The 27751-nt window shown below is 38.8% G+C and overlaps 1 protein-coding gene across 1 annotated transcript; it reads right to left on the minus strand.

The window, feature by feature from the left end:
* Positions 1-283: 283 nt before the first annotated feature.
* LOC140244526 (norrin-like) lies at positions 284-27574 on the minus strand. Its single transcript, XM_072324153.1, has 2 exons — positions 27338-27574; positions 284-520 (listed from the first exon to the last, which is right to left on the minus strand). The coding sequence occupies exons 1-2, from the start codon at positions 27572-27574 to the stop codon at positions 284-286; spliced, it is 474 nt and encodes a 157-aa protein (XP_072180254.1).
* Positions 27575-27751: the final 177 nt, after the last annotated feature.

Consider the following 27751-nt stretch of genomic DNA (forward strand, 5'->3'; position numbering starts at 1 on the left):
GTTCATCATAATTGTTATGACAAACGACTTCATGAGATTATTCAAAAATAAGAACAAGATATCGATTATTATACAAGAGCCAAGACCAACAGTGGTATTTCGACACATTTATTTTGATAATATAGCTCGTATTAACGAAACATGGTATTATTCTATAGAGCTGAAAAAAAAAAACATTGATAAACGCAACAAAAGCGTAATGATAGCAGTTCCTTCGAGTGCAAATAAAAACAAACAGAAATTCCGACTTGAGGCGCACGTAATTCACAACGAATAGTTAACCTTATCTGCTCCTTCCTTTGCACTTTGAGCATTCACACGACAGGATGTAGCGGTAGGTTGCGTACAGCCTCTCGTTGCCCTGGCAACGGAGGAGGACGGCCTTCATGATGGAGACGTGGTCCTGGCAGCTCTGGCAGCGGTACCTGAAGGGGTTCCGGAGGTGGCTCTTGAAACTGACCACGGGGTCGGTCGACGAGGAGGCCTCGCACTGACCGGAGCAGCGAGACATCAGTACGATCTAAAGGTAGGGGGGGGGGGGGGGGGGAGGCGCAGAGAGAGAGGGAGGGAGAGAGAGAGAGAGAGAGAGGGAGAGGGGGGGGGGGTGATGGGAGGGAGAGAGGGAGGGGTCGTGATTGGAGGAAAGGTAAAGAAGAAATACGTGAAGACGTTATGTCAAGAACTCTTGAAAAGTTCAATAATATGTTCATGTTAATTTTGATGATGACGATTATGAAAATGACAACCGTAACGTTGATACAAACAGGCATTCATGATACTTAAAGTAATTTGAAATGATATTTTTATAACAAATAATGACAATTATTATTATTATTATTATTATTATTATTATTATTATTATTATTATTATTATTATTATTATTATTATCATCATTATTACATGTATTAAATTATCATTATCATCATCGTGATCATCATTATATTCACTGTTATCTTCATTATCACATCATTATAATTACCTAATTTGTATTCTCGTTATTTACTTGACTAAGCAGTATTACTGTCATCAGCGTGACAATTATTTGATATCAGTGTCATTGCAAGTGATAACGGGATGATGAAAACTTGACGAAAACGAACACAAAAAACAAAGAAGATGTATACTACGAAGAAAACAAAAATGGCCTGAGACGAGGACGGAATATTATGCAGTGGAAACGTGACACAGAAAAATTAGAATGGAAATCATTCGAGAGATATTTGAGAGACAAAAACCAAGTTGAACACAGAATTTAGCAGTATCAAAGAGAAGAAGAAATAGACTCTTATTGAGTCTAAGGAATTTTTGCCTAGTAAGTGAGAAAAAAAAAACCAAACAAACCAAGCATTTCAAATGAATGATGGAGATGACGCCTGCATGCACGCATCGAAAAGTTAATCGAACTAATTTTCACAGATAAACAGATACACATAGATCCAAAGCCATCCCAAAGATATGTGGACATAATTATGCAATAAATGGATATTGGCTGCAAAGTGTCACCTCAGACATTTTAACAACAGTCCAGACATCGATGCTTGCGACTGTTGCTCGTCAAGTACAATGGCCAACAAGTGGGTTTGACTTGGCGCGAATCCCAGGCGCAGTTAAAATGTGGAAGTTAACAAGAAGCAGCGGAAAAAAAAGAAAGACACAATACACCGCGTGTTTTCCATCCGAGTACTGGATCACCATGAAACAAAGTCAATGGTTTGTGTCTTCGTAAATCATCACTGTCAAACTCGACTCAAAATCCAACAACAAATTATTCCAATAGGCGATGACCTGTAGGCCTACTTGATTTTTTTTTCAGTCCCCCCTCAACCCCCACCCCCTCCTTCAAACTGTTTGGACCACGGTATTCATCTTCTTTTGATGACAATATATAGAATAGTCTGGATTTCTTGCAGTCGTCCACGGTGAGATTAGATTCTACACAGCTAATTGGACCCCAGTGTGAGGATACATCGGCTTAGTCGATGACTTGATCAAATTTGGAAGCGGGAGTATACAGTTTCGCACCATCTACATAAGCACATAATGAGGATACGTGCTTTCGCCGTCTCCTAAGACGGACAAAATGTTTGGAGTCGAAAGTGCATAGACATCTCAACCGCTGGGAGTTCATCCGCTTCTTATGTCTTCCGTCTATACCGACGACGAAAGTAAAAAAAAGAAATGAAACAATGACAAAAAAAGAGAGGAAAATAAATAAAATGCAAACACACGAAATGAGGAAGAAAGGGCAAAAAAAAAAAAAAAAATGCCAGACATTGGCGGCATTCCTTGTAAATTGATTTCTGGCGGTCACCTCATTACCTTGGGCACACAGACGCCCCATGTGTTCCGCCATTTTGTGATGCGTGCACACAATGATTTAAAGGGACAGTTCAGCCCTCTTTTGCATATACTTCCTTTTCATCTATGGACAATCATTTTCACAAATGTAACTGTGATTCAGTTCAGCCACGAAATAAAATGTCTCTTTAGTTTGATTATATTCTTCTGGAAACATTCATGTTCCCCGGGTAAAGATTAAGTAATGTATAACATTTCTCTTTTATTGTATTTGATGTCTTAAACGTATTATTCTTGTTATGTGTGTGTGTGTGGGGGGGGGTTACAGTTTATTTCTTAATCACACTTTTATTTCTCTATCAACAGAACCCTTCTTGTAGGCACTTCTCGAAATATTTATTTCATCCATTTAATTCCTCTTTACCTTTAATGTGTACCGACAAACAAAGGTATTATGAATGAGCAGAAATGAAAGTGAAGGTTTTTTAATCTTATTCTGGCCATTAGCATATTGATCCCGCGGGACCGTCTACTATGGTGGCGATATCCGTACCATTGGTCCATGCGTTTCGTCTCTGAACTGAAAATGTTTGAAAACAGTTTGCGCAAGGGTGGCGATACAACTCAAACGATGTTTCCCCCTTGGCATAAACCCAAGCAATTTCCGATTGTGTTTTCAGCCAGCATCTATGATATTTGATTTGCTTTTTTTTTTCCAAACTGCTCCGAGTTCCCCTTTCTCTTAGCTTGTCACTTTGTTGTTAAACTTTCGTGATGGAATGCGAAAATAAATTGCAATTCGGCAGTAGATTAGTCTTTGGGAATTAATCCGGAAGGGAAACGATGATAAACACGAGGTTGCAAATCAAACACTGATTCATCAAACAAAGGCTCGGTTACCCTCGTCGTGAGGGAAATGAAAAACAGAGAGAGAACGAGAAAAATATGAAATCATTAGCACAGTCAAAGTCATTGGAGCGACATGTTCAACAACTCGCAACGCCAAGGCTCAACAATGCCTGGAGGATATCAAACAGTAGGGGGCGTGATTCAAAGTGACGGGCGACACTGACGCATTGCAGCTATCCTGCCCGGTCGCAAAGTTCACTCAGGGAGGGAGATGGACTGAAACACACACAACAGCAAATAAGTTAAGTACCTTTGTGTGCTTGAACTATATCAAACCGCAACCACGGTAATGTCGTTCCAAAGATTTACTCTTTAAATTGACAACGATCACAGTTCCCTCATTTTCTCCTTTCGACCGTTGGAAAGAAGACGTGACGAACAGCGCTTACCCATCTGAAGAAACAAATTTAAGGCAGAGCGCCACCTGTTGATGACATTCAAAGACACCAGACAACACGTCCTCCCATCACTCGTCTTCAATTTAGCGAACTGACATTTTGACAAATAGGCGTTCTTTTTTTCCCCACACATTGAATGTTTATAATCAAATTTGCTTATTCTTCCCCATCTCCCCTCAAGCGTCTCCGATTACAAATTCACTTTTAGAGACGTCTGTGTCGTGTAAATAACATGATAGAATGTCACGATGACAGTCACACATCAAACTTGTCACTTTTTTGTGTTTTGTATGTCCCTCATTTCGCGCAACAATTTTATCCATTTTAGGTGAACACACCAACACAGACAGACAGACAGAAAGAGACCCTGGAACCGGCACACACACTTACACATACCTACACATATCTATGCACAAACACTAGTAAACTATGGTAATCGAGAAAAACTTGCGTGACGATTCATTACGACTACATAAAGCATGTACAGGAAAGAAATTCTTTCGCTAATTATTCCAGCCTGCCAAAACAGTGAAGGCGATCCTGTCAGTGGCTCGCAGTCTATGGAGGCTTCGAGACTTGATATAAATCATGTGCGTGTCATAAACTTGTCATCACCAGCATCGTTAGTACATTATTGTCTGGAAAATAATGCTCACATGATTAAAACCACTGGTTGACAGAGGCTAACAGAAAGTGGTTACCATCATCGGAATGTAGACGCGAATTCGTAAAGCGTGATCGCAGCGGGTGCGAGCGCAAGTTCGGCAGCGGGATAGTTTTGCGGCGAGATTATTGTCTACACGGTCCTCGCACGGAAAAGAAAGACAATACTTTTTCGTGACAAATCATAGAATTGCCATTGTCGATCTGGGAGGTGGAAAAAGAGAATAATTCCCTGTTGTCAACATTGTCACTGAACTCTGTCCGCAGGAAGTCACGACTGGCTGTCGATGTTTCCATGCAGTTTTGGTTGTTATTTCCTATACGCGAGCACAACCTCGGGTGTCAATGGGGGGGGGGGGGGGGGTAAATTCACGAAGTTTTTTCCCCTCGTGGTTAACGAGTTCATGATGCAATATTTTTGCATTATACACACTGCACGCTTTCCCCTATTGTAGGAGACGGAGTAAGCGCGTAACTTAAAAGCTATTCACATTTTCCGTTCTGCATGCCTATCTATTTTCACTGGAATAAAGTTTATACATCCCTTTGGAAATACGGCCATCCTCACCTAAGTCGACCTCTCACAAGCAGAAAATCTGGCTAGCAAGTCGAAGAAAAATTTTACCCTGATATAGATATAAACATGAGTTTGAATTCTATTATGTAATTCGAAAAACAATGTTACTTTTTCGATATCAGTAATATCGTTGTCAATGTTAGCGTATAATACACGAAATTCCTTCGTAGAAGTATCGCCGCATTTCATCTATAAATAATTATGTAACCATGTATCCAACCATGAACTGTAACTGTTAACCTGTACCTCGGTGAGAAATATTTTGTCATGCCTTACTGATCAGTGATCCAGGTGAACTAACTTTATGTAAGTCTTTAGTGAAAGCAGACATACCTCTCTTTTCCCTTCCTCCTTTCTACTATCCTATCTCTACGTAAGTCATCCCTCCCTCCTTATTTTTTTCTATATAATGTGTATATATTTCTATATATATGTATTATGTACGAGGGCTGCACGCAAATCAAGCCACGCTTAAGCTGTAGCCCTACTATATTATTCGTTGTATACGCTTGTATTACTGATACGTTTCTGCTGTACATTGTGTAAAGGCAATGAAGAAAAAATATTCTGTTAACAAGTGATGATTATGTATATGTATATGGCTCCAACAATGTATGTATACATGTAATACATGTACAATTGTATATGTTCATGTACAATGATAATACAGGAATCAATAAATCAATTCAATTCAATTCAAATCAAATCAAATCAAATCAAATCAAATCAAATCAAATCAAATCAAATCAAATCAAATCAAATCAAATCAAATCAAATTCACGTAAATCGAAGTATTTGATTTTCCCGTTCCTTTGATTTCGACTTAAGCGAGGATGACTGAATTACCATTATCATCATCACAATCATCTCCATCGTTTGGTTGTTATCATCATCATCATCATCATCATCATCATCATCATCTCTCGAATTTCTGTGAAAGCGATAATTGATGTATGATTGTATGTCTGCATGGGCATATGATTTATTGGATGTATACTTTGTATACACTGTGTATTTACATATACCTTTTGTTGGATGGAAGTAAAAGCAACTGAAAACAAATGAATTGAATTGAATTTATACTGATGAATACTCTGTTCTTGTGCTGTTCCAGTGACTGTGCTGTTCCAGTGACTGTACAAACATACACCCATGTATTTCGTATAATTATACACTGCAGTGCGGACTTGCTGAAAAGTAGCTGCAAGCTGAGAGCAAGTGTTATAAATATAAAAATACTAGTAAGCCAAAATAGCTAAACCATAAAACCGAACTCAATAATAATTTCAACTGCACTGCATACAAGAGAAGAATCAAGCAAAGAGATTGATTACAGTGAGTAAAATGTGACATGAAAAAAGTCATAGGATTTTATTAAGTTCTTTATAACATGGTTTCACTGAACGGTGACATAGGTCGTATGCAAATTACATACTAGTATCGTGTGATGCTGTCAGTGCCGACGGAACTCTCCATAAAGAGTTGATTGCAAAACGACTCAACTCCATTCGTATTAATTTGAGATAATGCTTGCGATTAAAACTGCAATGTTAAAAAACAACGGCAAATAATTAGAAAATATGGGATATTCTCACTCATAACTTCAAGAGTTTTCCTTGTTATGTAATAAGTGAGGCATCATTAGAGAGGAAAAGTTTCATTTTGCTCCATCTGGATGGACTTAATGGCATAATACTATAGTGGATAAGACTCCCGACTCCCGACTACCGATCGGAGGACCCGAGTTCGAATCCCGCCCAGTGCTTACGTCCTTGAAAAGATGTTTTTACCCACCATGCCCCTCTCGACCAAGGTCTATAAATGGGTACCTGTGGCTGGCAACGCTAAGGTAATGATAATGGCAGGGCCCTCTGGTAGAGCAGTGGCAACACTCACACTGAAGAGGGTACCCTGGGTAAATAAGACAGTGTCATTATCATTATTATTATTAAAATGTTTAAAAATAATGCTTAACCCGTTTGCGATCGAACTCTTCTTGTGATGAAACGACAAGCGTGTATTTTTTGTCGATAACTTAGGAACTACGACCCCTCCCTTTCAGAAACAAAATCATCATTGCCAAGTTCAATATGCTTTATAGATATTATAAGGGGAAAAGCACAATACAATGCTGCATCATTAGTTATTTGCAGACTTGATTCAGTAAAGATCTGTTTGTAGGTCTATGAGAAACCTCTGAGGCGATGACACAATTATGAAGTCAGTCATTTGATTTACATAAATCTTGTTATATTAACCGATATTACTGTTTTGTGAAAACGGTAGTGAATATTGTATCTCTGGTGTGTGGATTAGTCAGCAGTAACCCTCTTACGTCACAATGGGATGTTGCAACTTTCTCAGAAGATGGATCTCTATAGGTGGGATTCCTGGTGTGGGTTTTCAACTCAATAAAACGTTAATAATGCAGTACTGTTAAGTGTGATGGTTTTTCAGGATACAATTCAATCTTAAGTCAATTCAATTTCAATTCTATTCAACTTATTTCAATAAATAAAAGGAAATATACAAGCTGATAAATACAAGTCATTAACTGTTAAACGTTTTGAAAGAAATACGGTAACTATGGGAACGGAACGGAATGGACTAAACGAAGTCACTGGGGGCGGGGGGGGGGGGTCGCTAATACAGTGTCCGGGATCCGGAGAAAGTTGAACTTCTTATGTTTGATCTTGCACCAATATCACCAATTTTCTTTGGTATGATACTAAAGTAGTTGAATTTACTTTTGCATAATCGTGCCATCATATTAAATAGATTGTAAAAGGTGAACGACGATATCCTATTTCTGGTCTACTCTGTATCTTGTCTCAGATACACCTAACACTTAAATAAAATGATGAGAACTATTTCCTACGCTTTTGAGACGAGGGGAAGGAGTGGGGTATAGGCTTGTCGAAATCATGAGGAATATCACCATCATACTCCTATCACCCCTTCCTACCTCCTACCCCCCCCCCCCCCCACCTCAACAACATCACCACCATCTTGCACTACACAATATTCCCTCCACCCCACTTCCCATCATGCGTGTTTGGCCCGGTCCACCTGTCGTGGCGTGTAACCATTAGCCCGGCTGGATATCGGGCCAGGGTAAGAGACCGGGAAGTCTCATAATAGCGGGGAGTAAAATAAGTCGAGGGAAATGTGAAAGAGTCACATTATATTTCTCTTTCATAGTTCCTTAAAGACTGGAAAATATGAGTGAGACCAACAGCGGGAGTACTAAGAGACAGACGGATAGACATGGGGGAGGGGGTGAACGAACCGTAACAGCTGTTAGGAGAAGAAGAATGTATAATGTAACTTCCGCAGGTATTCTTCACTATTATCCTCCTATATTCGCCATTTAATACTACTAAGGAATAGAATGACGAGTGTACCCTTGCAGGTCTTGTTTGCCTTCTCAAAGTTAGTTTGACGCGATACAAACTTCATGTAGATATTCAAAAAAAAAATAGAAATGTGAGGATGAACATGCGATCATCACGTCATACACTTCAATCTTATAAAAAGTTGACGGGGAAAAAAAGCACAAAGGGTTAAGCGAGGTAAAGTTAGCCATGACTCCTGAAGAAGTACACGTGAAGGCAAGTGTACGAGAAATAGAAATGAAACGCACGAACAAACGAGCAATATCATTCATGTGAAGTAAGATAACGCAACTTGGCAGTTGGGATCCGCATTTGTCAGGTACACTTGCGCTGACTGTTAAAAAGTTCATGTGACAGAATTTGAGGCATTACTCTACTATATAGTCCTAGTTAAGTACATTTCCTCGTAATTTACAAAACATCTAGAAGCCAAGAACACGTATAAAGACATTATAAATATGACTTTGCCTCGATGTGGACGTAATGTTGACGTGAGTTTACATATGCTAGAAAGTGCAGATGGATCCTGATTGAACGCGAAGGTCTAAGATTAGGGAAGCAAAAAGAAGAGAAGGACGCATTTGTCCTCAGTCCCATATATTCTAATCCTCGTCATCTCAAGTCCTTGCTGAGTATTGATTTATGACGAACCGATAATGTCTCTCAGACTTTATTGATGGAGTGAACCCGGGTAGCATTTTGTTTCGGTTTGACTTCTCGGATCAGGGATAAACCAACATTTCAGTTAGGCAAGCATGTTCCATCAATCTCAGTGATGGATGGTACAAACAAGATTCAAAATTACAAGTTATAACAAGGCCCATTCTTTTCCAGAAAATGAGTGTGTGTATAGTCCCGCACAATTTTTTCTTGACCTTTTAGTGCCTGTTTCCTTAAAGGGAACGCAAACCCAAAGAGTAATGTGGATTGAGTGAAAGCAGCAACATTAGTAGAACACATCAGTGAAAGTTTGAAGAAAATCGGACAATCGATGCAAAAGTTATGAATTTTTAAAGTTTCGGTGTTGGAACCGCTGGATGAGGAGACTACTAGAGGTTATGACGTATGAGTGGACAACAATACAAAGAAACTATAAAGAAAATCAACAGAAATTCACTTTTCTAGCATTATGAAAGAGCACTTGACTAGCCGCTTTCACAAAGCAGGGGGAATAATTGCTACCCTTAACATATGTCAGTATCAAGTTGATGGAATTTGTCATTTTCATGAAAAATGATTTTTTGTGGAATTTTCTTTATATTTTCTTTATATTGTTGTCCACTCATACGTCATAAGCTCTAGTAGTCTCTTCATCCAGCGGTTCCAACACCAAAACTTTAAAATTCATAACTTTTGCATCGATTGTCCGATTTTCTTCAAACTTTCACTGATGTGTTCTACTAATGTTGCTGCTTTCACTCAATCCACATTGCTCTTAGGGTTTGCGTTCCCTTTAAATAGAGAAACAAAGGTAATAACAATCCATCGTAATACAAAATGCTGCGTGTTTTCTACAAACACACGTACACACACACACACACACAAAGAATACTGCTAATTATTAATACCACCATACAGTATTAATCATCTAGAGCTATACGCATGCAAGTCTAAGAAAAAACATCTTTTTTATGGAAAGAGATCTTTTAAAATTCGACGATCTTTTAAAATTCGACAAGCATGGTTGAAAGACTATAGTAAATTCTACGATGACATACATCTTGAAAAGGTGCTATGGAACTTATATCATGTGAATGGATTGTTCGATTTTCCTCAAACTTCACTGATTATGTTCTTCCATTTTTTTCTACACTCACTGAATTCACAAAGATGTACGGGTAAGTTTCCCTCTAGGACAGAAACACAGATTAACAAAGAATTATTTTTTTTTTTTCAAACTTGCAGTTATTATTATCATAATGTGTAATGCAAATATCACGAATATGTGTCAATTTCAACAGTGACTTTGTTTGTTTTCATTTGAACTTTATTTCTCACTCCATCGCCTTTTTGTTCTTATAGTTGGTGTAGGTCCTAAATAAATTGTTGGAATTTTAACTTCTTGTAACGAATGTCCAAAACCTCCCATTGATGACAAATACAACATCAACTTTTACGCGTTAAATTATTCACACGCAATCTATACATTGTTACAAGTACCATGTAAGTTATGATATCTCTCGGGTAATTTGAAAAACTATTACGTACCAAAGTGATGATTCACATAGTTTGGGTTGGAACCAGGTGCAAGCCTGGGTTGGAACCAGGTACAAGCCAAGCATGGTTAGCAACAATATAGGGTTCACAGATATTCGGGCCATAAGTGAGGTTGCGTAGAACCAGTGTCCATGACGATGATGACTCACACTTTCAAAGTGGTGAGCCACGCCCCATTATACCTGATTTCGAACGATGAGAACGTGTGCATGATGACCATGGGCGTAAATCCCGGGGGGATGGGGGGGATATATCCCCCCTGAAATGGAGGAGGGGGGGATGGCCTGTACAATCATCCCCCTGAATTTGAGGATAAAAATGGAGGAAGCAGAAATGTGATTGTAAACAATTTTGACATAATTATTGCATGACGTTTGTACGCCGGCCTTCAGACAGGTAACATAGCTGAACAGTATTCTATCTTGTAGGAAAATGTATACATAATTTTCTCAAGCGCTCGCTCGCTTCGCTCGCTCGCGAAGAAAGTAACATCGACATACAGTCACTGTAAGGTATGGCTCAGACGTTGACAACGTCAAATAGTATAGGCCTACATGTAAACATGCTATGACGCGAGTAACTGGGGACCATCTGCAAAATATGTACGAAAAACAAACAAACAAACAAACAAACAATAACAAAAAACTATATCGTCATAATTGAACCCCCTCCATTTCCTGAATCATTCCTGAGAAACGACAGTGACTGATTATTCAGTCAGGATACATCTATGGGCATTCCCAGGGAAGATCATGGGGCGTCAAATCTATCTCGGGGGGGGGGGGGGGGGGCAAGGGCATGTGCCCCGCCCCTTTGGAAGTGTTTAGGCAGACAAATCATTTATCCCCCCAAGCAATTCCCGAGATGAGGACAAATCTCGAACCTTTCTTAATGGAAATTGTCCAAATATCCCCAGAACTATGCACCAGATCGTTGTATTGCAATCATAAGCATGCAAAAGCTCCGCTATACAGGATCCCTCTCGATAAACTTTGTACACTTTTGACATTGACGTATATATCCCTAATTCATAATGCATGCAGCAGATCTTTCACTTAACAAAAGCACCCTCATATGCAGAGGCGTCGATCGGGGGGGGGGGGATGGTTCTCCCATAAAAGCGGGACAAACAAAAGCGAAAAATATAGCTACAAACGGCAGTTTTTGGAGTGTAAAATATCAAAATTTTAAAGCTCGCTCGCTCCGTTCGCTCGCATTCAACCATATGCCATTCTCCTGATGTTGCTGCCAGTGACTGACAGCAATTTTCGGCCGGTGCGCCCCCCTCAATTTCCAAAGCGAAAAATATAGCTACGAACGGCAGTTTTGAGACTGTAAAATGTGAAAATTTTGAAGCTAGCTCGCATTCAATCATTATGCCATTCTCCTGATGTGCTGCCAGTGATTGACAGCAGTTGCCCCCTTAATTTCCAAATCGAAAATGTAGCTACGAACGGTAGTTTTGGGACTGTAAAATGTGAAAATTTTGAAGCTCGCTCGCTTCGCTCGCTCGCATTTAATCATTATGCCATTCTCCTGATGTTGCTGCCAGTAATTGCCAACAGTTTTCGCCCGGTGCGCTCCCCTTTATTTCCAAAGTGAAATAATACAGCCACAAACGGCAGTCTTTTGACTGTAAAATGTCAAAATTTTCAAGCTCGCTCGCTCCGCTCGCTCGCATTTAACCGCTATGCCATTCTCCTGATGTTGCTGCCAGTGATTGCCAGCAGTTGCGCCCGGTGCGGCTCCCCTTAATTTTTAAAGCGAAAAAGTATAGCTACAAACGGCAGTTTTTAGACTCTAAAATGTCAGAATTTTCAAGCTCGCTCGCTCCGCTCGCTCGCATTTAATCGCTATGCCATTCTCCTGATGTTGCTGCCAGTGATTGACAGCAGTTGCGCCCGGTGGCGGTCCCCCTTAATTTCCAAAGCGAGTATAGTTATACGAACGGTAGTTTTTGACTGTAAAATGTGAAAAATTTTGAAGCTCGCTCGCTTCGCTCGCTCGCATTTAATCATTATGCCATTCTCCTGATGTTGCTGCCAGTAATTGCCAGCAGTTTTCGCCCGGTGCGCCCCTTTATTTCCCAAGCGAAAAAATACAGCCACAAAGGACAGTTTGGGGGACTGTAAAATATCAAAATTTTCAAGCTCACTCGCTTCGCTCGCTCGCATTTATTCGTTATGCTATTCTCCTGATGTTGCTGCCAGTAATTGCCGGCAGTTTTGCCCGGTGTGTCCCCCTTAATTTCCAAAGCGAAAAAATACACCACAAACGGCAGCCTTTGGACTGTAAAATGTCAAAACTTTTAAGCTCGCTCGCTCCGCTCGCTCGCATGTGACCGCTATGCCATTCTCCTGATGTTGCTGCCAGTGATTGACACCAGTTGCGCCCGGCGCGGCCCCCTTAATTTCCAAAGCGAAAAAGTATAGCTACAAACGGCAGTTTTTAGACTGTAGAATGTCAAAATTTTCAAGCTCGCTCGCATTTAATCGCTGTCAAATAGCGGCCATTCTCCTGATGTTGCTGCCAGTGATTGACAGCAGTTGCACCCGGTGTGCCCCCTTAATTTCCAAAGCGAAAATATAGCTACAAACGGCAGTTTTTGGACTGTAAAATGTCAAAATTTTCAATGCAAAAAGATTTATACCCCCCCCCCCCGTTGCTTCGCTCCCTCACATAACCGCTCCTCCTATAGGTCAAATCCTGTCTACGCCGGTGATAGGCCCCATTATTTAGTAGGCCTTCACAGTGATGTCGCACAGGCGGAGCAAGAGCTGAAATACCACGATTTAGTCTTTCATATTATTATTGTGAATATTTCATTTTCTTATTTTTCTTTTAAGAAAAGAAAAGAAAATTTTCACCAAAAGTGTGCACCAGCTAGATCGCTGAATTTCAGGTCTGAAAATGCAAAATCTTCCTCGTGTGGGAGAGGGATACCCCCCCCCCCTACACACCCTCCCCCCGTTCGGTCGCTCCGCTCCCTCTCACAGATATTTAAAAAACAAAAAAAAAAAATGTCTTCATACTTTTAAGGTCTGATTTTCCGCGAAAGTCATCTGACAAGCAAAAAAAAAAGGCAACAAGAACAAAAAGTCTTCATATTTTTGCTGCCACTTTCTTCCACTTTATGTTTCATGCAAAAGAGTGGACATCCGGTCCCTGTAAAGTGTGTGTGTGTGGGGGGGGGGGGCACCAAGCTGCTTCCCCCCCCCCCCCCCCCCCCGTCCGGTTATGGGCTTGTAATCGTGGTGATGGTGACCATCCCCCCCACTCCTCAGTACGGATTTACGCCGTTGATGATGACAGATAGAATCTGACTGTTCGTCACGAAACCTACACTATAACCGTTCCTATATTGATATCATCTTTCTACTGTATAAATGGCCGATTTATGCTATTGTTGCTGATCAGTGATTTTCTATAAGATATTTGGTTCATTACGGTTTGGCGAATGATAAACGATGACCTCTCAACGTTACGACCAAGATGACCGGAAGTGATTGAGGAACGCGATGTAGAGCAGTAACTTGGTATGTGTTTTTTTTTTTTTGTGTGTGTGTGTGTGTGTTCATTGCGGTTTGTTTGTTTTTATTGTTCCATAGTATTCCACATCTTACAAGTAGGCCTAAATCAGGAACATAATAAGAATTGAATCGGCAAATTGTTGAATACAACAACAATTAAGAGAATTAATACAGTCATGTGAAAAATGAGGAATCTACCTAGAAGCATTTGCTGTACTTGTAGTGCTACAGATTCCCAGGAGCTTATGTGAAGATTCCCAGGAGCTTATGTGAAGACTAATTGAAACTTTTTTTTTATTTATGTTTTATTGAAAAATTATACAAAATCACACTATTTACAACATTTATACGATTAAAATAAAACAATCACGGAACAATGTAGAGTAATTGTTTAAAAAAGGCAGAACTATAAGATACGAATCAGATCTTGTTCAACGGCGAAGTTCCGAGATGGGGAAGGAAAATAATAAAAAACAAACAAACAAACTGAAGAGTGACCAATTATACTAGTTGAAACTTAATTCGAGACTTACTTTTATGCACACTTAAACTGTACACTTAAATTGTCGAACATTGATTGTTCGATTTTGTTGAGTATTCAACTGTTGTTTGATATTGTTAAGATATCCCTTGTACTGATGAAAGGACAGATTTCTACTGAAGGGATTTATCTCAACACAGTAGGAGTATACCTGTAAGTCTTAAAATAAAGGTGTGACTGCATGTGCTAAACTTCGAAACACCTGCAACAAGACTAACGGCTTGCTCCCTCGGAGAGTTTACGAGAGTTATCAATATAACCCCGGAAAGTGCAAAAGCATAAATCGGCGAGATTTCTATGGCAGTAGACACTATATAGATGACGGATCACAGGAAGACATAAATATGACTATTTGTCAACAGAGACTGCAGATGCTGTTGTTTATCGAAATATATCTTTTCCGTACGTTCTGGTGACTTCTGTTCACCTGTTTGGGGGGGGGGGGGGGTAAGAATGCTCCCTTCGAGTAACCTAGAGGATTACCGTAAATTTCTAGAAAGATAATACATATAGTTTAAACGATTCCACGTTGATTATGTTTAAAGAAAATTTAGCTCGTTATTTACGGTTTCACTGATCTCTCTGCGTTCGCTAAACCCTTGTAGGACTATATTTGAGAAAGCCTTGAGCTCTTTTCATTCCTCACTTCTACTAGCCTTTTGTCAAGGCCCTCTCGCTGTATGGTGAAGAGAGCCCAGCTGAGTGGGGTTGCGCGAGCCTCGCGCTGGCGCGCTCTGCTGGGCTCGCTTCGCTCGCCCATTACAGCGAGAGGGCCTTGACAAAAGGCTACACTTCTACCAAGTTCCTCAAAAAAGGGAAACTTGGCGTCATGTGAATTTGACTTGAATGATAGGAGTCCATAAGTCCCATAGACAGGACAGTGGCAGAGCATAATTCAGACAAGTAATAAAATATTAATATTGATTCCCCCCCCCTCCCCTCCCTGGCCCGGGAACAATATAGCTCGCTTTAGGCCTTCGACGCGAACGCTAAGACGACGTCTCCTCCGGTGGGGTTGGACAATGAGAAACAGCTGTCATGTATATAGCGCATGTGCAGAACACTTTCCCCCCACCTAATAGCGTCGTCTTAGGGCTCACACCTGTAAATAAAATGGAATGTCCCAGACCCCTTCACAAATTCGTACCAAAGATACCAAAATAAATGAAGAGAAAAATTTATTAAAAAATCAGTGATGCAGTTTGGCAAAAGAAAAAACTGAATAGCTGTAGATACTGAGTATGAATTCCTCTATACAAACTGCATTTTGGTTGGAAAATGAAAGCTTTTCTGATGGAATTTGAGGGGACTATATTTCATTGGCTGCGTGTACCGAAAATAGGTGATTTTTTTGAGTGACGAGAACTCGTAGTCTGGCTTTGCGGACCCTTGGACAGAGTTTGAGCCGGAGAACCTGCCTTGAAAATTTGATGGATGAAAGGGTATATCTCACTTATTCAGGTTAGTGAATATAAAACACCTCATTTCTCCCAGCTATTTTACAGATTTTTTTTTTTTTGGAAATTTGAATTTTAACACACGTCTCTATGGGGAATTATTTACCCGTGTGAGCCCCTTAGCGTTCGCGCCGCAGATCTAAAGCTCTCTAATGATATCGCGAAGAGAGCCACTTCAAATGAGATATGATGATATATGTCATAGCTGAATCACAACTTTTCAACCGGAATGCGCATGAAAACTTCCTAAAAAGTCATTTCGGGGATCAGAAAAGCAGGGCAACTCACGACTATTTATTCCTTCAAAGAAAATCATCAATTCTAATCCAGTATTAAATGTTCTACTACAGAATGAGCTAAGTATAGTCATCACTTAAAAAGTTTCACACTGAACCGTACACAAACCTGCACTGAATTTCCTTTTTTGTCATGAAATCAAAACGAACAAGCTGTATCATTTGCATCAAATCATCGCAATCTTGTAATAATCAAGGGATGATGACTGCCAGGGGAAAGGAAATTGCAGTTGCCAAATCATCGATCAGAAAAACATGACTGTAATCATGTTTTGGGTACATATCAGCAAAGAATGGCGCGGTGCTGATGACACCATTATACGTTGACTCTTTCAAATTGCGTGTACGTATTCGATGAAAACAAGTGCAAATTAAGTGAAATCCCATGACGTTCTAGTCACGTGTCCAATTTTTGTGAAACTTCCGTCAGTCAGTTCGTCATAATATCTATACCTCCTACAGGTTAAAGGTCTTGTTTACCTTTGGGAGCAGTGATTTAAAACAAAAATATTTAAGATATCACTTTTGATGCATATGTGTAGGTCAGTTGTATCACAAAACATCCTACCACTTTAAATTTTTGCAATGAAGTCTAAAATATAAGGAGATATTACTATTTTTCTTATTAAACCATAACTGTAGACGGCTTAGTCTGGAAACATTTTTATTATAACTATTGTTCACATTTTGTATATTTTGTATCAAAATTTTACATTGGTTGTTTCTATTCCTAACTCACATTCTAGAACTATATTTTGAAGCACTAATGCTGGGTTTTTGTTTCATCTGCAAATGGTAAATTATGCCTTTAAGGTCAAAATTCAAAACGATTTGGAGTAACGCTTTCTTAAATTACACTGAGAGTGATGTGGTCACAAAGAACATTCACATGTAAATGACATGTGAGATGAGTGAAATCCTTCAACTATATTAGCCAGTTCACAATTAGCTCATGTGCACTTTGGTACAAATCAGGACTACTTTCTTTCTCAGTTGGTTAGGCACTTCACTCGTTTTGAAAGCGGCATAATGCATAGTTTGTCAAACTTATTTATAGAATTCAAACTCATTTATAGAATCCATTTCCAAACAAAGAGTGAGCTACATAATTATAGACCAGATTTGTTTTGTTTGTTCATTTCCATCTGAGAGATGGTTGGATAGCCCATATATATATTCAGCTACGTTAAGCTGGTCTTCCATGGGGTCCAGTTGGATGTGAGGTGGGACCACTTCACCGGGTTAAACCAGGGAGGTGGAAGAAAGGTTCCACCTCCCTGGTTAAACCAAGGAGGTACTATAGCATCTGCCTAGTACCTCCTTGACACCCTGCTCTTTGCGATGAATGAATGAGGCGGGATCTTTTACGTGCATGAGTTGTTACTCTCTCATACATGGGACCTCCATTTTATGTCCTATCCGAGGGAAAGAATGTTTTGCCTCTTGCTAGAGGGGACGGTATGCTTACACACAACATTGCTCAGTCCAGATTCGGGTTCGAACCCGGGCCGCGTGATCGTGAGCAGACGCGCTACCGACTGAGCCATCTCACCGCCAGAATGGTCCTTTTGTTGTCATTTCGACAGGCGACCACTTTCATTGTTTTGCACTGAATGCATCAACAACCCTTTTCATTTGATATTGCTAGCCAAGCTGCCATGTGGACGTGCTGACAAATAATCAACACATCACAGATTATCTCAAGCCCTGTTTAAACAGACACTACCCAAAAATGTCGAGACAACGTCCGGAGAACAAAATGCCTCGCCTTGGGTAATAAAACCACAGGGGTATCGTTCTAACATCAGACACACACCAAAAACCTTCTCCGGGTAGGTTTCCATGAACAACCTTCCCGTTCATGCGCGAGGTGCTGTGGTTACAATCCATGCAGATGATCGGCGAGTGGTTTGTTTGGACTTTTGAGCATGCGTGTTGAGTGTATGAAAGGAATGTGAACAGAAGATTTTGTCGGAGTAATGTCGAGGTAACGTCGGGGTACTACCCTATAGCTGGCTAGAACACCTCGACTTTGGCAAAGTTACCGCGACAGCGTCAGAGCAACATTTTGCGGGGATGGTTAAAAAAAACAGAAAGGAGATGGTTCGGACGTTGTCGCTGTAACTCTGGTTTGAAATTCTCTGTTAAAACGGGGCTATGGGTGAATTTAAAAACCAACATGCCTGATCGTACAAACGATTCCTTTCTTCATCTGCTCATGCGCAAAGCCGAACTGTGAACTGGGTTGTTGAAATCAGAACTCAACGACAGATGTGAAAGAAGTGTGTCTTTGCATAATTATTACAATTACCATCGCACATATGCAATTGTGTATAATACACACACACACATATCCACACACACACACACACACACACATATCCACACACACGAACAAACAAGCCCTGTTAGTGTGTTCGCTGTCAGCGGCAGAGTTTATCAAAGGTGATAATTCAGCTTGAAAGGGAATCTCTTTAAAACGAACTGGATTCTTGAAGAAGTATATATTAGTGTTTGTTTGTTCATGTTCTTTGTGTGTGTTTCTTATACATGTCCCTGTAATTGACTTAAGCCATGTTAGCAGTTGATGAAGCAAACACTCAATAGATTTTAGCTTCTCAGTGTTACAACCGAAACGTTGGCCTGATAAAGTGGGATCTTTTTGCCTTATAGGCCTTATATCACATTCACAAAATTGCATATGTCGCCACTCAGCCCACTTAAAGAGCTAGAAATGCACATGCATTACACTGATACAAAGCGTAATTTTCACACAAAATGATTGGTGATAACTTGGAAGGATTGCACATGAGAGCAGCAGGACAGAATGTGAAGAGATGCGGGAGTCGGTTTGTGATGTTAAGGAAAGCTCATTTTCCCCACTAAGTGAAAAGCACAATAAATGAAAAACAGATACTGCGCGATTATATCATTCCGTTTGATATTTCAATTCAATTCAAATGCTTTTATTTTCATATAAAGTAACACAACAAGGTAATATACACAACGCTTACATGAATAAAAAAAAATCCACATAAATTTCAATAATACATAATACAATCATAGTAGTTTTGTCTTTATATTTCGATAAATGAACTAAGTAAGCAAATAAAGTTATATTGTTTAGAGCTGTATCATGGAAAAGAGGTATCCACAACAGAAGCGAGGCTTGTAAATGTTGTGAATTACTCTGGAAGATAAGAAAGGGCATCTCAAGTTCAGTATTTAAACACTCCCATAGATTTGCAGTTCCATAAAATGGCATCATTGTAGAAGAAAAAAAATATATGAAAATAAGCAAACCTATAAAAGATGGCAAAAGTAAGTCTAAAAACAACACTGCAAATGGCAAAATGAGTTTTTCTGGTTTAATAAAAGTTGTATTTGCTGGGTGCACCATATTCCAGAAGTTCATAGCCAACCACGTTGTACGATCCATCTCTCTCTGTTCCCTCTTTGTGTTAGACTTGACAACGGTTCAGGAAAAATAGTTCACGTCACCCTCCCCTCCACCGCGATTTACTGGCGTCTCCGGAAGCTATACCGAGGCACTTGGGGGAAAATTAATCTCAGGGAGTTGTCTTGCGTGCTGGGTTTTTGAGACGACAGTTAACATCATACAAACCATGTGTCTCCCTCCTGTATGATATTGCTCGCAATAATGCAACGATTCGACAGGCGTAACGACAACAAATTTAAAATCGACAATAAGAGCAGCCCCCTCACTTGTGTCAATAAAACCTCCAAATCAATAAAAGGCAGTATTAGAGTGATATTACCCGTACTCCGCCCATTTTGAGCATTTGCTGATCCGCAAAATGATGTCTCGCGCACACGCTGCCTGTCAAATTGAGACAAATGGACGGGACTAACCACGATAAAACGATGTGAACGTGGAAATCCCTGCACTGCGTAAACCCGTAAATGTACCAATGTGGCTCGATGGATGGATGCCTGGCTCTCAGGGAAAATGGCGCAGGGGCGCTCGTGGCACAATCTGCAACCTCGCCCAGAATGCGCCACAGATAAAACTACACGTAATTCCTAAATTCATCTTCTATACGACCTCGTTAATGTACATGCCCGTGTCTGCACTATCCAACATCCTATACAATTGTCGTTTGTCTTTTTTGTTCTCAATGTCACCAAAACTTCCCTAAATAAAATCATGGCATAAGATGTTAGTTCTCAAAAGAGAAACACAAATTAAAGGACGACAAGAGTACATCGCAGTGAAAGATTTGGGGGACGAAATGACGATAAAATCCAGCTGCGATCTTACTTCGTGAGCTTTCAATGAACGCATCGCTTTTTATGACATATATGCAGGTTTCACTAAACATATAGATAAAAGAAAGAAAATAGAGACGGGGAGATATAAGATTATAACTGAAATAGGAATCGTTCCAAGCTTTGGAGGTTAGTCTGCCATGGAATGTTTCAAAGTATAAAGGTCTGACGTCATGGTGGCACATTTTGTTCCCCTTCGTACTACCAACTTCTCAGTCATCCACAAATTCTTGTTTGAAATGTATTATATTATGAAAATAAATATGACAGCACATTTTAGTGTATGTACTCTGTAACTCTTATTTTTTTTTCTTGACTGATCTTTTTTAATGTTTTGCGTCAATTACTTCATAGCTATAAATAACCTTAACATTTTTTCCATATTTGTGTTGACTTTTCAAGACAAAGTTAGAATAAGAAGATTGGAAGAATTCAAACATACACTATTTCAACGAAAGACAAAGTCACTAAAAGTTGGTAAACTATATGTCTTGAACAAGGAATGTATTGTTACCATTCTCATCATTTAATACATTTTCACTCGTGATTGCTGTCAAAATATTCAAAATATTCTAATTAGCCGAGGATCCCATTGGCTGCTTGCAACTCTTCATATAAATATACTTCTCAATAAATACATCATTTTCAACAACAAAAAATATAAATGCATAAACATGATATTATGCAAACAAAAACAACAATATACATAATCTAAATATAGGTCTGAATCATACTCACAATATTGTAGCTGTATAAAAGCAAAGATGCGTGATATGTATATATATGTATACAATATATATAATATGAGAATGTGATAAAAAAGGGTTTTTTTATCACATTCTCATATTATATTATGTATATATTGTATACATATATATATATATATATATATATATATATACATATATATAAGACTATAGAATATTCTTTCTTATGATAACTTTTAAATAGAAAGTTCTCTATATGGATAAAAGTTGTAATGTAATAACTAATATGACCTTTAAGATAGGGATTATTAGTTACTGGATAAATCATCGACAAATAGTTAAAACATACATGTAGGCCTACTTTGGTGACAGCCTCACCTTCACACGATACAGTGTCCCATCTCTGAAGATCTTAAAAATTAGGTTTGCATTTGTGCCTTTGTGTTTGTGTGTGTGTGTGTGTGTGTGTGTGTGTGTGTGTGTGTGTGTGTGTGTGTGTGTGTGTGTATGTGTTGATCTATATCTACAACGGATTACTTTATTAATGTATGATTTGAATCAAATAAGGAGGTCAAGGGGGAAAGTGTGTAATATATCGCAACAACATGAACACACGTGGGTACCCTAATAGATTGATTACAGCGTACTGAATGAAATGCCCCAAAATCGACCATGAAACTATAAATTGTGCATGGTCCGAGATCGTTTAGCAAAACACGCGATAAAAAAAAAAAATACATAGCGCACCAAAAGACATACAAAAAAAGCATGTTTCACCCACTGAACTCATGCACTCTCCCGATGCCTCGATGATGACAGAAAGTTGGAACAAGGAGGTATACCTCCTTGGTTGGAATAAAATCCTGTCAGGTCCACCACCTGAAAACTGCTACAAGTATATTCAATCTTAGTTAAAGGAATATAAACTTTACATGGACATGTGATGTATGCATATCGAATAGAAGACCGAAGATAATTCGATGAGTTGTTTTCATTATCACCAGTGTTTTCGTTGCAGTGGATTGTCAAGTTTATGTATAATCACACAGGCCCCTATGTCTAAGTGTATGCGTACGTGTTATATATATATATATATATATATATATATATATATATATATATATATATATATATATATATATATATACATATATATATATATATATATATATATATATATATATATATATATATATATATATCGGGCCTATATTTTTTAGATTTATTAATCTATTGGTCTTAACGCATTTTGAATCAACTGTCAGTCGAAAAAAATTTTGTTCCCGTCAAGTTTCCCAGATACTCAGCCGCGTTCTCGGAGCAAAACGTCTGACGCCCTACATATTTGTCAAAACGAAAATAATTGTTTACATCAAACTTTTCGAGAAAACTCTATATAGCTTGCATTCAAAATGTCGCGAAGATGTTCCTGACGAGAGCTTCGGCACGTTGTCATCACCGCCTCGCCAGTCGAGCCGGCCGGTTATAGGCAGACCGTCAGCATCAGCATGCGACGCACTCGCTCAACCCGCCTCAGCTCACGGACGTCCGAAAATAAACACGCGGATCAACCTCGTGTATTGTTATTGTTATCCGTGACGAAGGCTTCAATGTCTAGAGCTAATATCAGGGGCATTATTTTGGCAAGAGAAACATCGAGAGAAAAAGAAATACCACAGAGGAGATGAGCGAATTGAAACCCCGGGCGATCGATGATACATGACTTTGTTATCACACGCTCGAGTAGAGTGACAGACGACGATTGATGGTTACTGATGTCGCGATATGTCGGATACTCGATACTGCGATATTACAAGTAGGGCCAGTTCGTAATGATCAACAATTATACCGTGATGTTATTACGCACAGTGATTGTACCAATTCTTCACAGAAACATTGAATTTGTCAAGACATTTAAGATGCAGAGAGCAGATGAAATACTCGCAATTCCCTCAAAGTTTCTATCAAGATTCCTTGTACAGTATATACGTAAGTGATTGCACTCAAACGATCAAGGGCGTGTTCATCGCAGCGTGAGTTGAACGTTTGTTGAATCGTGACGTCATCTACACAACTGTTGGAACAAAGATGTTCCTTCAATCTATGACATACGAACGTTATCTTCGCAAGTTCAGAGCATGGCGCTTGGAGTTTCTGTTATAGTTAAGATGCCTCAAATGTTGATTTGACTTGATTTGATTTGAATTCCCATTTAAGAGTTGAAATGATTAGCTTTTGAACATGAAAACAGATCACCTCGCAACTCTACCAATGATTTCCACTTCAAAAAACAAAGCTTCACTAGATTCTCTGTCCAGAACTGAAAGAAAAACAAGAATGCAGCATTCTTCTCACCAATACAGCGCGTACGAGTCATATAGCACTGATGCGTTGACATTACATGTGAATTAATTACTAAAACATCGATTTTAAGTGTCGTGTTTGATAAACCAATGGGTGAGTTGTGAGGTGATGACATCATCGTGTTGTGTTTGATAAACCAATGGGCGAGTTGTCAGATGATTACATCATCACCTCATACCCAAGTTTGAAAATGTAATAGGCTAGTTGCGATCAGTATCGTTCTTTCGTGCATATCGCCTGCATCAGCAACTTTAAAGTGATGGTACAGTTTCGGATGAGATGGGACTTCAGATTTCCAACTTTTTTGATGAGGATTTTTTTAGATAATGAGAAACCTTTTATGAAATTTGAAAGGGCATACATTATTCTAAGAGGAATTCAAATATTATATGATAAAAATTGGTTTTGAAATGGCTGAAATATCCCCTCCCCCCAAAAAAAAATAAAAAATAAAATAAAAGATCGTAATAAAATGTGGGACCCTTCTTTCATTTGGATCGCTTTGTTTTACGTTGTTTTGGATATCTCAGCGATTTTCAAAACTTATTTTCATCAAATAAACTTTGAATTCCTCTTAAAATTGTATGCACTTTAACATTTCATAAAGTGGTTTCTAAGTATCTCACAAAAATATTATGCTATCCCTCTAAACTGTTTTGTTTTGAATGAAACCTTTCTCCCTGTTTACTTTATATCCATACGACTTTAACAGGGGATATGATGGAGTTATGACCAACCCACTTTTGTTAATATTTTACGAGTAACTCTGATTAAGAGTTGGTAGCTTAAGAACAGTGTTGGGGGCTGGGTGGCACAGAAGTTTAACATAATAGGGAGCTTTAGATTTTAGACGCGCGGACGTTCAAAGAGAAAAAAACATGGTCTGAGCGTGCGCAGTAACTTGACGTGCGCTACTGCGCACGCTCAGACCATGTTTTTTTTTCCCTTTGGACGTCCGCGCGTCTAAAATCTAAAGCTCCCTAATAATGCAGTGGATACACCGGCGGGCATGTCAAGATTAAAATAATAAGAATGATTTTATGTCGAAATCAATGGAGGAACATGCAATACAGAACCATTCTAATACTTTGTCATTATAAGAGGCAGTTTATTTCTCCCCCGATTTCTGCACAATCTAATCCGACATTCATCAATAATTATGACACACACACACACACACATACACACACACACACACACACACACACACACACACCCACAAAACACACATAATATATGAGATTAAAACCTAAAATGGCATTATTATATATATATATATATATATATATATATATATATATATATATATATACACATATACACATATACATACATACATACATATACAGACACACACATATTATTTGTGCATTTGAAATTACGACACTTCCTTTGACTCGAACCTGTGTTACATCATTACGAATCAAATAAATCAAAAACCTCTGGACTGCAGTAAGTATTATCAAATGTTCATGTGCGTGAAAACATGCGTGAAAACCTCCCATGTAGCGGAAGTTTGGAGAAAATTGCTGTTTGAGTAACAATTCGTGACTCCCGCCGTTTCGGTGAACATAGACAGTAAAAATCATACCAAGATATCATTTCCTGGGTATGTTCAAACGCAAATTGATGTGACACAGTGTGAATCTAGGATAGCTGCACCACTCTCTTCCCATTTGAAAGGTGCTTCCTACTTTTCGTCATTCGCATCTTTGTCATTGTTCGACAAAATTTGTGACTGAAATCATTCATGACGGGCCGATGTTCCCAAAGGAATACTGACACATTACAGAATCGTATGTTGCGGTGACAGTGTAAGACGGTGTATTGACTATTCATAGGCCCGAAACTTGCTGGTACACTGTATCTAACGATCTGTGACAGTGGTGTCGTATAAAAACAATCCACGTTGTTTGTTTGTTTTTTTTTTTTTCTATTGCCAAAGAAACAATCAAAATATCAGAAAAAAACATACGAAGTTCAGTTGAACTTTATAATTGGACAAAAGCCCGAGCTATGGCATTTTAAAGTTTGAAGTCAGTCATATTTTCAATTTTCGCATGGTATCGGGTGTAACCACACATTCAAAATAGATTAGGATATTCTTTTAGGTGTAGTTGCTTCACATCCCTTTACTTTACTTGTTCGAAAACAGCAAAAAGCAAAACAAAACATACTGTGGCAACTACAATCAATAAGTCTTGAAAGTGATAGTTGCTACGCTATTCAAGAAAAAAAATATATGCCTATACAAGTCGTTCGCTTGCTTATCATTTCAAAGCATTTGTTTGTATTAGGTCATGAATATTCAGAGCATGTTTTAGTTACACAAGTTTTATTCAAGCCAAATGTCCCAAAAAGAGAACTAAATATTATGTAAACACCCCACAGGCAGAGATATGTGATGAATATGCTGAGAATATTTTAGTTTCACCACTCTTATTCAAACCAAATGTCCGTAAAGAACTGGTATAATGTAAACACATCAAAGCAATATCTCTGATTCTAAAGCAATTTGAGAGCACGTCTCTGACAAAATGATGTTCCGAAGCAATTGATAACAGACCCTAGTTACTTAGTAAGCCGATGTTATATACTTGTACATATCTATTTTGTTGTACCGGTATGTTTAAACATTTGCATAACTTATGAAGCTGTGCATATATACACGGTTTACACTCTAAATGAATTTCCTTTTGTGTGCTGCAAGTGAAAACAAACGAAACAAACGATAACAATCTCATTTCGGTTTGTATCAGACACAGCTACACATACATACATACATCCACACACACAGACACACACAGACACACACACACATATGTTTATCATGTGTTTATATCATATTGTTATTCGTCAATATGTCTTTTTACAATTCAATTCAAGTGATTTTATTTGCATATAAAGTAATACAAAGCAATATACACAACGCCTACATGAGTACATAATACTTTACGGAAACTTTGAATCACATTTTTTAGAGATGTCTAATGCAAAAGAGTCTCATGTTTATTACTATTATTGTTAACAGCATAGGTAGGAGTTATCATTTCGGATAATCATGGAATAGTACAAACAAAATCATTCATTACAAGCCACCATAAACACAAATAAAATGTCAATTAACTGAAATATTCATACAATCAGCACACATTGTGCATTTTTATGTGTCGATCTTTCTCTGTACAGTATTTATAACGTGATATCATCACTTTGTAAACAAGATATAAGTCATACAAGTCGGTATAATACTGATTACCTTTTTTTAACTCTTTACCAGTGAAAGTGGGGAAAAAAGTCATTCTGATTATGCAAATCTGATTAGATTCATTTTATGCTACGTGCGAATTGATTTTTTTTTGTGTGTGTGTCTAATTTCTTTACACATTAGTTCCATTAAGATAATATGGTATGATTTGTTTGATTTCTTTCTTTGTTCTTGTTGTCAATTTCAATGTCAAATTTGTCAATGAAATACTTTTCCTCATAAGACATTTAAATCTATGTCCAAAGTTTCTCCATACGTACTGTCAGTCTATTGACTGACGTATTTGAGTGCATGTAGACTGTTTGAGTGATAGTGGTGTGCGTTTTCAGGGAATGCATCGTAGTTTACTGTCACTGTTATCATTTTATCATGGTAATCATTATTTTATCAGGGAAAGTGAAAATTTAAAATAAAAATCAATCGTACCTTTGATTGACACGCCTTCCTCGGATGCGATATCCTCTCCGTGTGGTAGTACCTCATGCACTTGGGACGATCTCCCGTCGACGACGACACCGCTGACGACGGCGTGTGCGACGTCGTTGCGGAGATGAGGGAGAGGATGACGATGGCGAGGGAAATGAAGTAGTACGTTGCCATGGTAACGCTGCGGGAAAATTTCGGACGAAGGAGACGTCTGCAGTGTTCCATGGCACTGTTCATGTGATGGGTCGATTAGTCAGTGTGTCATCGGCAGTGATCGATATCTCTCGATAGACATTTAGATTTATTGCGAATGCATTTGCAGATGGGCAAGAGGTGTCAAGGAGTTCGTCAATCAGGCGATTAGATAATCAAGGGCACGGCTCCAAATCGTTTCTCCCTGACTGCTTGAACTGT

This window comes from Diadema setosum, chromosome 21 (genome assembly GCF_964275005.1).
Source record: "Diadema setosum chromosome 21, eeDiaSeto1, whole genome shotgun sequence".
Lineage (NCBI taxonomy): Eukaryota > Metazoa > Echinodermata > Echinoidea > Diadematoida > Diadematidae > Diadema > Diadema setosum.

Coding starts and splice junctions, on each gene's coding strand:
- LOC140244526 (XM_072324153.1), bottom strand. CDS start 27,574: ATGAACAGTGCCATGGAACACTGCAGACGTCTCCTTCGTCCGAAATTT. Junction 521..27,337: donor GGAAGGCGTGTCAATCAAAG/GTACGATTGATT, acceptor CCCTACCTTTAG/ATCGTACTGATGTCTCGCTG.